Source organism: Moschus berezovskii, chromosome 20 (assembly GCF_049115385.1).
Source record: "Moschus berezovskii isolate FMDL1 chromosome 20, NW_MosBer_1.0, whole genome shotgun sequence".
Classification (NCBI taxonomy): Eukaryota; Metazoa; Chordata; class Mammalia; order Artiodactyla; family Moschidae; genus Moschus; species Moschus berezovskii.
The window spans coordinates 62,249,952-62,263,251 of NC_142479.1; the positions used below are offsets into that span (position 1 = coordinate 62,249,952).

A 13,300-nucleotide genomic window follows, 5' to 3' on the forward strand; every position below is an offset into this window, starting at 1 on the left:
AGCGCCGCCGAGCGTCGGGCGCGGAGACAGCCGAGCGCGGCCGGCAGGGCGGGCGGGGGGCGCGGACCGGCCCCGAACCCCGGCCGACGCGCTTTGCAGAGAAATCTGGTGAGGGGCGGGACACAACGAACCCCTCAGCGAGTCTGAGCCCAGGCAGGCCCTCCCCGGTTCCCTGTGACCCACTTCATGGGGCGAGGGCAGCGCAGGCAGGCGGATCCCACCCACCTGGACAGGTTGCGGTCGGTAGGCACAGGGTTTCTTTGAGGCAGAGTACCCCCTGGGACCACCTACCCTCCAACCCAAAAGGCAGCCGGTGAAAACTCGGGTGTTTGCTGTCAGTCACCAGAGACCCTCAAGGCCGGCAGCCCTCTGCGCCCCCATCCCCTCCTGCCCGCTGCAGGAGCCAGACCATCCCCACCTGGTAGTAGTTAGAAGGGGTGACCCATCCACACCTGGGAGGGCCGGCCTTTCCTGCAGGGCCGGGGCTTGGGAACACAGACTGATGTGGGAGAAAGGCACTGGAACCAAAATGTATCACAAAGTGCAAAATTCTGTATTTCAGAATACCCTGGGGTGAGCAGCGGGGCCTGCAGAGCTCCTGGTTGTAAAAGGTGACTGCACCACGGTGGGTGGGGCCAGGAGAGCTCACACACTGCTCCTACCTTCTTGGGTCTATTCTCAGGCATGTCACTCCCTGCGATGGGGATGACGGAGTGGGGAAGGCCCTCTTGGCCAGCCAGGTTCTGGACCCCCACCACCACCCAGACAGGCACCCTGGTTGTAAGCTGCAGCTGTCCTGCTCTCAGATCCTGCCCAGCACTGATTTTCCACGGTACTGGCTGTAGACTGCACAAAGAGCCCAGACCTGTCAGTGGCCTGTTCCGGCAGGCGTCAGACACATGTCCGACAGATGCCACCTTCCTGCCGCTCTCAGACTTTCCCTGCCCCCTCACTTTTGGGGGCTCAAGGTCCTCAGGGGGGACCCCTGCACATAAGCCAGGACAGCATTTTGCAGGAAGCTGGCTCTTTGAGCCTCTTCATCCCGAATCCGGGCGATCTCAGCCTCTTTAAGGCGAAGCTTCTCTCGGAGAGAGGCATTCTCGCTCTCCCTGTCCAGCAGCGCCTCCCGGTGGTCACTCGCGATCACTGCAGGAGAGGAAGTTCAATGAGGACCCCGGAGGTCCACAGGGGCCTGGCAGGGTGGGGTTTGCTCAGGGTCCTCTGGGCGTAGACACACCCAGCCTCCCCTACCAGTCCCTCCCAGAGCGAAGACCTAGGCCACGCTCAGCTCTCCCGGCCCGCCTCCTCTTCCTATGGGATGGCCTAGTAAGAAAGGCCCTGCAGAGATGCCAGGGGGTGGGGGGGGTCCTGGGGCTCGGCTCGCCTTTCAGCTGGCGTTCCAGGGCCGCCACCTTCTCCTTCAGTGCTTCCTGGGCCATCAGCTCGGCCTGCAGGCGGCCATTCTGCTCTTGCAGCTCCAGCCGCACCCTTGTCACCTCAGCTACCTTTTCTTGGTCCTTGTTGCTCAGCTCCTGCCAGGCGAGGAGGGGCGAGTGTGAGGTGGTGGCTGGGGGTGGGGGTGGGGGGTGGTCCAGGGGCACCACCGGGAGCCCTCAGTGTCCCACCTACCTGCTGCAGCTCCTCCAGGCGCCGCCTCAGGCTCTCCACCTGCAGGCCCAACTGGCTGGCCCGCGCCTGGGCATCGGCCACCGTCTGCTTCTGCTGCAGGCAGGCACTCTGAGCCTCATCCCGTGCCTGTGCCAGCAGCCGCAGCTTCTCCTCCAGATGAGTCAGGTGCTGCTGCTGTGGGCCCAGGAGAGGGACAGGTGAGCTACTCTCTGGCCTGTGGCTCTGAGCTCCTGAGAGGAGTGACCCCTGTCCCTTCAGGCTGAAGGGAGCTTATATTTGCAATGTGGAAACCACTTTGTCACTACAGTTAATACATGCCTTGCTCTGAATGGGCTCAACTCGAATGAGGAGCCTCCCCTGTGTGCCAGGCTGACACCATCCTGCTGTCTGGCCCCCAGCTTCCACCAAGTGGTCACAGGCTGCACATTTGGGACAAACCCCTTCCCCAGCATGGGGAGGGAGCACACTGGCTTTTTGCAGGGGGAGCTGGAGGTGGTACTGATGGGCTGAGTGTCCTCGTCTGGCTCTTCTGCACCCCTGGAACTCCTGTTCCCTTGTTCCTCCCTACAGAGCCAGGAGACAGCCTTGGTCATGCCTACTTAAGCCCGAAGGGCTGTGCAAGCCCAGCAGCTCATGCCAGCCCCTCAGTGCTCTCTCCCCGGTGGGTGCTGCAAGCAGTGCACCGTGACCCTGCGCTCACCTCCTCCAGGCGGACTTGGTTCTTGGCCTTGATGAGCTCCTCCTCGGCTTGGCTTCGCTCACTGAGTGCCGCGGCCTTCACCCGGCTCAGCTCCTACACCACAGACAGTAACCGCCGCAGCCGTCCTCAGCCCTTGCCCAGGGACCCCTTCGAGCCACACCCAGCCTCCCGAGCCTGGCACCCAGCTCACCTCCTCGAGGGACAGCCGCGCAGCCTCCAGCCTCTGCACCCTCTCTTGCGAGGCCCTCTCGCTGTCCTCCAGGTGGCGAGTCATGTGCTCCACCTGCCCAGGTGCGGGGCGGGGACAGGGCTGGCAGTCTGGCCCCCCAGGCTTCCCCTCATGGGATCCCCATCATTGGGGGGGCAGATGAATCTTGGGGATTCTGTTCCTTCCAAGCGGAGGCTGCCCCAAGTGGCTTCGCAGGAAGCTAGGACGGAGGGCAGGTCCCAGAGCTGCACCCCAGGGGGCAGCCTGCACTGTGGCCCGGGGCACAGACAGTCAGGGTCCCTTCTAGAAACCGGTGGGGAAGGTCTGGGTCTGACATTTGCTGGGACTGTCGGAGAAATGCCATCAGCAGCCCAAGGTTGTCGAGGGAAGCCTGGCCAGGAGTCTGCTTGGGGAGCACCGTGCCCCACTGAGGTGTCTGCAGACCCTGGGGGAGCGGGGAGGACACAGCCCGGGTGACACAACTGACAAGGCACCTCCTTGAAGTGCAGGTGTTCCGCGTCCTCCAAGCTCTGCCGGGACCTCTTCTTCTCCAGTTCCAGGCGTTCTGGAAGCACAGGGGAGGCGTGTGGGTGGGACTCCTCAGGGGGCCCCTCGTTCTCAGGCCCCAGCAGCAGGCCTGGGTGTGCTGACCTTCAGCCTGGATGGCCCGCATCTTCAGCTCAGCCGTCGTGTTGGTCAGCTCCGTTTTGGTCAGGAACAGCTGCTCCTGCTGAGATTTCACCTTCCGCTCCAGCTCATCCACCTGCAAAGTTTGCACAGAGGGAGGAAGCTTCGTTCTGCTTTCCCGAAGCCCCACCCCAGGCTCCCCAGGGGCTGGCCCCACCCCCACCCCCATACCTGGTTTCGCAAAAGGAGGTTCTTTTCATTGGCAGCAGACACGTCTCTGAGGAGCTTAGACTCCCGTTCTGCAGCTTCCTGGGGGTGACGCGGCAAAAGGGCGTCAGTGGCCATCTGCCACCACGCACCCCTGGCCTGCCCGCCCCACACCCACCCACCTGCTGCTCCAGCCTGTGCTCCTTGGCCTGCCTCTGCGCCAGGCTCCGCTGTTCCTGCTCTGTGGTGGCCAGGAGCTCCCCCAGGTCCTGGGCCTTCTGCTCCGACAGAGCCAGGGCAGCCTCCGTCATCTGCAGTCTGCAAGGAGGGAAGGGCCAGCCCTGCCCCAGCCGACCTCTAGCCTTTGCTAAGGTCATTCTTGCCAGGCCACTGTCCCCGCTAGTGCCCCTTGAGCTAGTCTAGGCTCCTCAGAGACTTGTCTGCTGCCAGTGAAAAGAATTTGCTTTTGCAAAACCAGGTAAGGGGATGGTGGGGGGTGGGGCCAGGCTTCTGGGGAGCCTGGGGTGGGGCTTGGGGAAAGTGGACTGAAGCTTAACCTTCCCTCCCTCAGTGCCCGGTGCCCGGCTTTGCAAGCGGATGAGTTGGAGGCCCTCCCAGAAAGCCTTTCTCAGTAACTACCCCAGCGGTTCCCCTGACTTCCTTGTGCGCTGGGACTTGAGTCCCTATCAGGATGGTCCTCCTCTGCCCTGCGGGCCGGTCTCTAAAGTGTTCTGAAACCCCCTCTTACTCCCATCCTGCCCTCTGCCCCTCCTTACTTGGCCTTGAGGGCGTTGATGATGGAGTGCCTCTCGTTCAGGGCTTCCTGAAGCTGCCCCACACGTGCAGCCGATGCCCTGTGGACAGAGAAGAGGGTCCAAGGGGCCCAAAGCTGAGTCGTCTGAGCCCCTCCCTGAAGCGGCTGCTGCCCCTCATGCTCACACAACGCCCAGGTGTGGGCTAAGGCAGTGCTCAGTGGAGCCTCGAACCCTCCAGCCAACTCCCTCAGGAAATACAGCCCACATCCTTGTCAGTGGGGAGATGACCCGGCTCACACATTGGTCACTCCAAGGCCAGAGTCAGTACTCGAACCCCCAGGTTCCCCCACTGCACTGCCGCCCTGCCCTGGACCCAGGGCCAAGCTCACTTGCTGCTCCTGGCCATCTCTTCTCTCTGTCTGTCGATCGTCTCCATCAAGTCCATAAACTGGGGACAGAGCCAGGCAGAGCCCGTCAGGGCCCAGAGCCTGCTTGCTCCCCACAGTTGGCAAGACAGGAGGCTGACATTTACTGAGGCAGCGGGACTCCAAGGAGCTGAGCCTCATCCAAGGAGAGGGTGGCTGCTACATAGGGACGCCCAGAGGGGAAGCCCACCCACCCAGCTGAAAGGCATCAGAACAAGAGTCTGCCTCTTGGGCTTAGGTACTGGCTTCTTAGAGAGGCTCCAGGGCTCAGAGGGAGGAAAGGCCATGGCATGGGGGCTGAGGGGGGCTCTCTGTCCACACAGCCAGGGCAGGGTGAGGCCCTGCAGTCAGAGGCAGCATTGTCCTTACCTGCTTGGACTTTTCTTCCCGGAGGTGCCGCACCTCCTTGCTGAGCACCTGGGCACGGGCCTGGCTCTCCCGGAAGACGGTCTGCCGATCCTGGTTGTGGTCCATGGCTTGCTCTGTTGGAAAGAGCGAAGTTGTCTCCTGGGGACTGAGCCCCAGGAGTGGCCAACGGCCAGCCCACCCCCATGTCTTAACTGCACAGATCAGACCCCTCAGTGCACTAGCAGGTGAGAGGCTGAGGCGGTGGGGATAGGGCCTAGGGGCAACAGTGAAGCGTGGAGCCTGGGAGGCACCTGGTGGGGGGACAGGCACATGGGAAGAGGTGAAGAGGTTGCTCAACTGTCACAAAAGGTGAGCATTTGGATTCTGCCCCAAAGGTTAAAAGCCAACATGTGACTTTTAAGAGGTGAATGTCGTGCTCAGCTCCCATGTTCTGAAAGAGATCCAGGCAGCATTTGGAGAGGGGCCGGCCAGAAGCAGCCACACTGTCAACTGGGGTGACTCAGAGGCAGGTGCAAGAACCAGAAACAGGAGAGGACATGAGTTGGGCAGACTCAGGAGGTGGTAACCCCACACTAGATTCCAGCCCGAGCGTGGGCCTTCAAGGGGCTGGTGCTGCCGGTGGAACAAGTTGCCATGGGGAGTGGCAGAGTGCTCAGCAGGCCTGGGATGGAGGAGTTGAGGGTCATGACGGAAGGGACCGTGGTGAGCCTGGGCCGTCGGCACTCTGCGGGCTCCCACCTCTGCCCTTTCTTCCTTGGTGCCTGCTCCCTCTGTTTCTAATACTCTACCATTGTGATGCCATTATGGTTCCAGCCCAAGCCGCCCCTCCCTCGGTGGGTTCTGCCCCAAAGGTTAAAGGCCAAAATGTGACTTTTAAGAGGTGAGTCAGCCGATCCCATCAACAGGGAATCAGCTCTATGCACTGCTTCAAACAGTGCAAGTTGCCAGCAGCCCCATGTGCCCATACCCACAGCTCTGAGGATGTCGCCCGGGATGTTATTTCCAGCCAGCTCCAGCTTCCACAGGGTTCTGTTGCTGGGGAGACAGTTTGCCAGGGCACGGCCCCCAAGGAGGCCAATATGATTCCAGCGCAGGTCTGGAAGGAAATGTGGTGTTGCCAGAGGTGGGAGGGCTGGCCCAGCCCAAGATGCTGGCACTTCCTGTGATCGGCCAAAGATCAGGAGCCCAGCTCAGTGTGCCCCTCCTCGCCACCCGCTCCCTTCTGGGAGAGGACAGAGGAAGGATTGGGAGGGCTGAGATGCAAGACCTCCCTGCCTGCCCTGAGGATGGGGAGGGCCAGCGCTGGCATCCTCACCCAGTTGCTGGAGGCTGGCATTGCTCTTCAGGGCCAGGGCCAGCTCCTCGGCACCCTTGTGGGTGATCTGGTTGTTGCGGAGGTCCAGCTGCCGCAGGGCACCATTGGCCGCCAGGGCCCCGCAGAAGGTGGCAAAGGCTTCATCCCAAGTGCCCAGGTTGTTCCACTCCAGGGTGAGGCTGAAGGAAGGGTGGACGTGAGGTGCGTAGCCCAAAGGGCATCCTCCTCCCATGGGATCCAGTGGGCTCAAGGAGGAACGCAGGCTTGGGGGGGTCTCTGGCAGAAACTGAGTAACTTATACCCCCCACCAGAGAAGACTGGCATGAAGGTGTGAACTCTCACGTTACAGAAAACTGTCCCCTGGAGAGCCAACCCAGAACCACAGAGACAGAGCAGGGGCTGGGGGGAAAGCTGGGGGCTGGGACTGCCACCCTACCTCTGAATGGACTTGTTCTGTCGGAGGAGTTTTGCCAGTGCCTCAGCCCCTGCTGCTCGAAGGTTATTGCCCTAGGACAGGAAGAGGCCATCCAGTCACTCCCCGGCATCCTAGGCTGGGCTCTGAATACCCTGGTCAGGCAGCGGGTGAGGCCACAGTGAGCTCTGGACAGACGTGGGCTCCTTTCAGATTCTGCTTTCCCTGACCAGAGTGGCCTTCTGATGCGGGATCTTTCAGTGTGCTTGTGAGAACTCTCTGGAACTCACATTTCTGCCCTCAAAACACCAGCACACGTGCATGAGACCATGAGAAAACGGTGTGGAGCCTGTGTGCCCAGAGCGCTTACAGACATGGTCTCTAGCCACCGTGCAGACTCCTGGTCGCTGGGACACCTGTGTCTTCTCTACTCCTGCTCTCAGGTGGCATGCCCCTGAGTGCAGATCCACCCACCTTGAGATCCAGAAACCGCACGACAGTGTTGACACACAGCCCCTGCAGCAGCAGCGTGGCCCCTGTAAGAGAGCAGGGCAGTCACTCCCCACCCCTGGCGGCTCTATTTTGGCGGCAGCTCCCCAGGCACAGGGGAAGGATGGCTGTCCATGTGGCCCCCACCAGCCAGGGTTCATGCCAAAAGTCAGCCCATTTCTGTGTCAGGTTTGAAACAGCTTCCAAATGCCAAGTCAGGCTGCTGACCCTTGTGCTCATCAGCACGGCAGGACTCTCCTAAGCTGGGGGACGCTAAGGGCTTTCCCATTAAACAGAGAAATCACCTTCTGCGCCCAGATTTCCAAAGGTGTTGCTTTAATGACAGTGAAACTGAGAAACTTCACCAAAAATAAAAAAGAGATCAGGTGAGACAGTTCTTTGCTAGAGCTGCCAAACACCAAGGGCTGGGGTATATGTAGCTAACAAGCAGCAGTGCAAAAGCAGTCAGGGGAGATGGCCCTGAAGCAAAGGGCTTGAACCCAGCCCCAACCCTGAAGTTGCAAGGACTGCCCTGGGCGCTGCTGGCCCTTGGTGCCCACCTTCCTCACTCAGCATGCAGTCACTGAGGATGAGCTCCGTCAGCAGTGACTCCTTCTGCAGAAGTTTGCCCAGAGCCCTGCAGGTGTCCACTGTCAGGCTCTGTGTGGCCAGGTCCAGCCGGCCCTGCGGCAGCTGGTGCAGTTGCTGCAGGACAGTCTCCTGGGGTTCAGTTCCACTCTCCTTGCACAGCCGGCTGTAGGCGCGCCGGAACTCCTCCATGTCCCTGGAGTGCAGGAAGGGCTTCCCCCAAAATTCCTAGACAGGACTCACCAGAAGCCAGCTGGAGCCGGGAAGCCGGGGAAAAGCAGTAGGGCAGGGCCTCTCCCATGGGGGCCTACAGAGACCCCGGCACCTCAGTGGGGGGCACACAGACCCTACGTCCTCAGCAGGCGAGGAACAAGGAACAAACTGAGTTGGTCCAATAGGCAGGAGGCCCCAGGAGGGAGGGGGCAGGTGATGCTCAGGGGCCCGCAAGAGCGGGGGACCGAGGAAGTGGGCGTCCTCGGGGGCGGAGCCTCCAGCGGCAGAGCCTGTCCGGGCGTCGGATGTACCCCTGGGCCCCGGGGCCGAGGCCCTAGCCCTCGTGCCGCTGACCTCGGCTCGTTCGCCGCAGGTGTACGCGGCCTCCGCGCCCCTCAGTATCCAGGAAGAGCAGGGTGCGCCGGGAAGGCCTGCTAGAAACTACGACTCCCAGGAGGCTTTGCGGAGGAGGGCGTTCACCACGGGCCAATGAAGGCGAAGGAGCGAGCGCGCGCGGCGGGCCCATTGGTTGTCGGTGCGAGGGCGGGGCTCCGGGAGGCGCGCTCTGGGTCGATTGGCTGGCGGCTCGGGGGCGGTGCTCCAGAGGGCGCGCTCAGGGTTCATTGGCTGGGGAGGTGGGGGCGGGGGAGCTCCAGAGGGCGCGCGCTTTTGTGGCAGTCATGGAGGAAACAGGAGCCGTCTTCCGGAAAGTGAGAGAGGGCGTGCTGGCTGGGCGGGCTGGGGGCGCCGGGCGAGGTTTCCGCGGCGGGGGTACGCGCACGGGCCGGCGGGGGCCCTGCGGCCCCGGCTCCCTCACTGACTCACGTGCGGGTCCTGAGCCGGACCCCCGCTGCCATCTAGGGTGAGCCGGTTTCCAGAATCCGGCAATGACCCCCATCCCGAGCGCCCTTCGTCCTCCGTGGCCCCGTGGCCCGGTAGTAGAAGGTTGAATAGGCGCCCTGGTCTGTGGCCAGACGGATAGGGTCTGCAGAAATCGGGCAGGTGTAGGTGCTGGCACAAATGCAGGCAGGCTCAGAGAGGAGCCTGGGTCGCCGACCCCTGCGCCTCGCCCCGCGGCTACGGGACCGGCAGGACTCTCCTTCAAGGGTTTAGCATAGAGCACAGTACGGCCCAGCTCGCTGGTAGTCTTGGCTGTGTATTCTAAAGCTTCTTTTTGGCCTTTTTCCTGTCACGCCAGCCCTGTGCTTTGCGTCTCGATTTAGCCGGGCTGGCTCGGTTGTCTGGTCTGTTTGTGGCTCTACGAGTGGTCTTCTCAACAACACACCCAGCACAGTCAGGCACTGGATATGCACCAGGCATGAATTAGCCCGTGTAATGCTCAACACCCTAGGACATGGGTCCTAGTACTGTCCCTACTTGCCAGTGGGAGAAATCAGCAGAACTAGGGTCAAACCCAGGCCACCCACTTCCAGAGTGAGCCCCTTTGCCCTGCACCTGGCGAGTGCTGCTCTGGGTGGATGGATAGGGAGGCCCGCCACCTCCCACACTGCTGGCTGTGAGCGGTCTGAGTCTCACTGTGTTACTCTGCCGGAAGTTTAGAAGACACTGAGCCCTTGATGTCAGGTCTTGGTGAACCTGGGGCGGGAAGGAGCATCCCAGCCCCTTGTGAGCGCTGCCTTGTCCAGCCTGTCCTTAGTGGGGATTTTCGCTCTTTATCACCGAGAGCTGGGGTTGTGGCCATTACCCATGACCAGGGCTGTCCCCGTGAGGGTGACAGGGAGGAGACGGCGTTGTGTTGCCTCCACACAGTGGGGCTGGGGCAAAGGCTGACCATGTCCCAGGTCCCGTCCTCCCCTCTTCAAGTTTAGGGAATCTCAACTGGTGTTGATCCCTTTGTCACGACCACCCCTTGCAGCTGCCCCCCAGCAGCAATCTGACTGATTTAGCTCTTCGTCTGGGTCTGGGAGCTGGTAGAGCGGTAGAGCCTTCTGGGCCCTTCCTGGTATCTTCCAGGTACACAGACTTCCCCAGTGACTCAATTGGTAAAGAATCTGCCTGCAATGCAGAAGACCATGTTCAATCCCTGGGTCAGGAAGCTCCCCTCGAGAAGGGACTGGCAACCCGCTCCAGTATTCTTGCCTGGAGAATTCCGTGGACAGAGGGGCTGGCAGGCTACATTCCATGGGGTCGCAAAGAGTCAGACACCACTGAGTGACTAATACTCCAGGTACACAGCGAGTAGGACCAGCAGGTGGCGCCAGGCTCCCGTGGTCACAGCTGGAAGGGTGAAGCTGCTTCAGCGCTGCCCAAGTGACCGGTGGCAAGCTCTTCCCCTCCGGAGCTGGGTCGCCGGCGGGGTCCAGTCCCTCCCCTCTGCTCTCCAGCTTTGCTGAGCTGCACTGGGCGAGGCAGTGCCATCTCCATGGCCAAGACTGGAGGCCTGGTGGGTCCTCTGCTCACCTCTGCACAACACCCGGCTTCTGGGCTCCTGGGCTCCCACTGCTGCTGTCCTGCCTCCCCAGGCACTCTGCAGGCTCCTCATTCACAGCTCCTTCCAGCTGGTCCCTACCCTCAGCAACCTCCCTTGGTCCCCTACCTTGACTGCCCATTGACAAAGGAGCCTGGCTCCTGCACAGCTCTGGGGTTCTCCCACTACCCTTCCCCATTACAGGAAGATTGCCTTCTCCATGCCGTGCTGTAGGCCCCAAGGAGGGACCTGGGATGGAGCTGGCGCCGTGCTCAGAGCAGGGTCTGGCAAAGCCAGGCAGTGTTAGTGACATGGGCAGGCCTGTGAAGGGGCCCATTGTGGGGAAAGCAACTTGTCTCTGGGGGCAGGAGCACAAGACCACTCTGGATACCATGAGGACTGGAGGCCCAGAGCAGTGGGAAGGCACCTGGGCTGCTCCCTCGTGTCTGCCACACACATCTGATTTCTGGCGCTCCTGGAGGCATTCGCAGGGAGGTATCCCCCCATGCCTAGTCCTCCATCCTGGGGAGACCCAGCCCCACAGACAGCATTTCCAGCTGGAAATTACAAGCCCATCCCATCCACAATGAAATGACTAAAGGGTCAGCAGGAGGGGTGGGGGAAGTGGCTCACTGAAGTGCCCTCCATTCCCCAGGAGCTGGTGAGCAAACTGCTGCACTTGCACTTTAAGGACAAGAAGACCAAAGGTGTGTGAACCCGAAGCAGGGGTGGGGTGCTGGGACCCTGTGCTGCAGCTCTGCAGGAGCCAGGGCCTTAGGGAGGGCTGGGTGGACCAGACAGAGGGCGGAGGTCACCAGCCTGAGCATGAGCCACGTCAGAAGTGGTGAGGGCGGAGTGGGGCGGCAGGCAGAGTGCGTGCTTGTAACCTGCTCCCTTTGCCTTGCAGTCAGTGGGGATGCGCTGCTGCTCATGGCCGAGCTGCTCAAGATCTTCGTTTTAGGTGAGCAGAGGGACCTGATAGTGTCCTCTGGGGTTCCACCCAGGCTTGTCTGGACCATTCGTGATCCCTTTACATTTTTCAGTGACGCTACCAAGACCTTTTCCCCATTTTCCCACAAACACCTTGTCCCTGAAAATTTCTGTATTTCAGAAGCCCCAACCTCAGTCTTCTGAGCAGTCAGCTGGCACAGGGCTGGGGGAACATCCAGGGCTGTGGCCCAGGGGGGTTGGGGTTCAAGCCCCCCCCAGCTTTCTCTACCTTACTTCCCACCTGCATCCTGGCAGAAGCGGCCATCCGCAGTGTCCGGCAGGCCCAGGCAGAGGACGTGGCCCGTGTGGACGTAGAGCAGCTGGAGAAGGTGCTGCCTCAGCTGGTAGGTGGGCCTCTGGGAACAGGGCCTGGGCCGGGAGTGGGTGGGTGGCCCACACCCATAAGGCTCTGAGCGCGCCTCTCCCCCACAGCTTCTGGACTTCTAGGGTTTCCACCCTCACTGTGACCACCTGCTGGGAGTCGTGGCCTCTGGCTGCAGACATGACAGAAGCTGCTGACCCACAAAGTTCTCCTCCAGCTCCCAGCAAACCACCCCTTTGCCAGATCATCCCTTCTGCCTGCTGCTGACGGCCAGGATACAGCATACGGAGGGGAGGGGTCGCTGACAGGATGAGGGGCCAGGTGCCCACCCCGTTCCCCGGGGCAGCCAGGTGCCCACTGGTGTGAGAAAAGCACTCAGTCAATGGGAAGCGGGTGTGGGAGACCCGCCCACCTGAACAGGTAGCCCACATGTCCTCCTCAAACTTGCAGAATGGTGTGGTTCTGCCACTGATACCAAAGCTAGTGTGTCACCTAGCCATCTGATACTCCCCTCAAAAGATGCTTCCCTGAGCTATGTATTTGTTTTCAACAAAGCAACATCAATAAATCAGAGCCACCTCCCCAGGCACAGCCTCCTGTTGCCATTAATCACCCAAAGTCAAGTTGCTTCAAAGCTGGGAGAGGACAGGGTAACAAAGAGCATGTGTGAGTACCCTGCCGTGGGCCAGGCTCGAGGGGCTGTGAAATCAGAGCCCTTGCATGTGTGGCTGCTCGCCTGGGATGGTGCCTCTGCCATGGGGCTGCTGTGGGCGTGGGGTGCCACCGACCAGCCGGGATGCCCAGGGATGTGTGGGCAGGGCTGTTTGGGGAGAGAGGGGTCACACCAGTGGAATGGACCACTGCCCCCAGGGCCCAGGCCAGGCAGGTCAGGGCTGTTCAGGACCTGTTAGGAGCCCAGTCAGGAGGCTTGGCTGCCCTCTGGGGCCCAGCAACCACCGCCCCCCAGCACCTACCTCCCATTAATTCTGAAAGCTGCCTGGACTTGTCAACCTAGGATTGAAACACCCCAAGGGCTCTGGGCCCAGTGACCTTGGAGTCAGGACTCTCATGGAGCAGTGGGACCTGGCCTGCAGGGGAGTGATGTCTGCCTGACTGCCATAGGCACCCAGGAGCCCTGCCCCGCCCAAGGGTGGCATAAGTAGGGGGCCAGCCTGCCCGCCCTCCCTAGTTTAGCCCCGCTGGCTCCTTCCTGCACCCGTTCCCCGCCTCTGCCCCTCATCTTCCTCTTCCCCCTCCCACAGGGAGGCTCAGGGCTTCAAAGCTCTGGGCGCATGTGGAAGTAATTAGACCTGAGGGGAGAGGCTGGCGACAAGTGCCAGGGCCCGTGCCCCCCCAACAGCCACTTTGAAGTGCACTCAGACGGTGGGGCGGGTGGGGCCCCGGGAAACCCCAGGCCAGCCCTGCCCACCCCACCCTTCGGGGGTGGAGGCAACATCCTCTCTCCTGTCAGGGGCTGGGGGCCCGGCCTGAGCTGCAGCCAAGCAGGCGATGCCCAGAGGCCTTTCTCCCAAAACTTGTGTCCTCCACAGAGGGGGAATTGTTAATGTCAGTGAGGTTCAAAACCAAAGGGCAGGCAGGTCACGGAAGACACCTGTGTCCTTA

The 13,300-nt window shown here is 61.4% G+C and overlaps 2 protein-coding genes across 2 annotated transcripts; one reads left to right on the forward strand and one right to left on the reverse strand.

Moving 5' to 3' along the window:
- Positions 1 to 444: 444 nt before the first annotated feature.
- On the reverse strand, positions 445 to 8,447 carry LRRC45 (leucine rich repeat containing 45). Its single transcript, XM_055408295.2, has 17 exons — positions 7,697 to 8,447; positions 7,122 to 7,183; positions 6,672 to 6,742; positions 6,236 to 6,414; positions 5,888 to 6,016; positions 4,921 to 5,033; positions 4,516 to 4,574; positions 4,148 to 4,225; positions 3,554 to 3,689; positions 3,396 to 3,473; positions 3,189 to 3,300; positions 3,032 to 3,102; positions 2,520 to 2,612; positions 2,330 to 2,422; positions 1,630 to 1,803; positions 1,385 to 1,532; positions 445 to 1,146 (listed from the first exon to the last, which is right to left on the reverse strand). The coding sequence occupies exons 1-17, from the start codon at positions 7,914 to 7,916 to the stop codon at positions 950 to 952; spliced, it is 2,013 nt and encodes a 670-aa protein (XP_055264270.1). The 5' UTR covers positions 7,917 to 8,447; the 3' UTR covers positions 445 to 949.
- A 135-nt stretch (positions 8,448 to 8,582) lies between these two features.
- Positions 8,583 to 12,264, forward strand: CENPX (centromere protein X). The gene is made up of 5 exons (XM_055408298.2): positions 8,583 to 8,647; positions 11,021 to 11,072; positions 11,273 to 11,326; positions 11,611 to 11,699; positions 11,788 to 12,264. Exons 1-5 carry the CDS (start codon positions 8,618 to 8,620, stop codon positions 11,800 to 11,802), a joined length of 240 nt encoding a protein of 79 aa, XP_055264273.1. The 5' UTR covers positions 8,583 to 8,617; the 3' UTR covers positions 11,803 to 12,264.
- Positions 12,265 to 13,300: the final 1,036 nt, after the last annotated feature.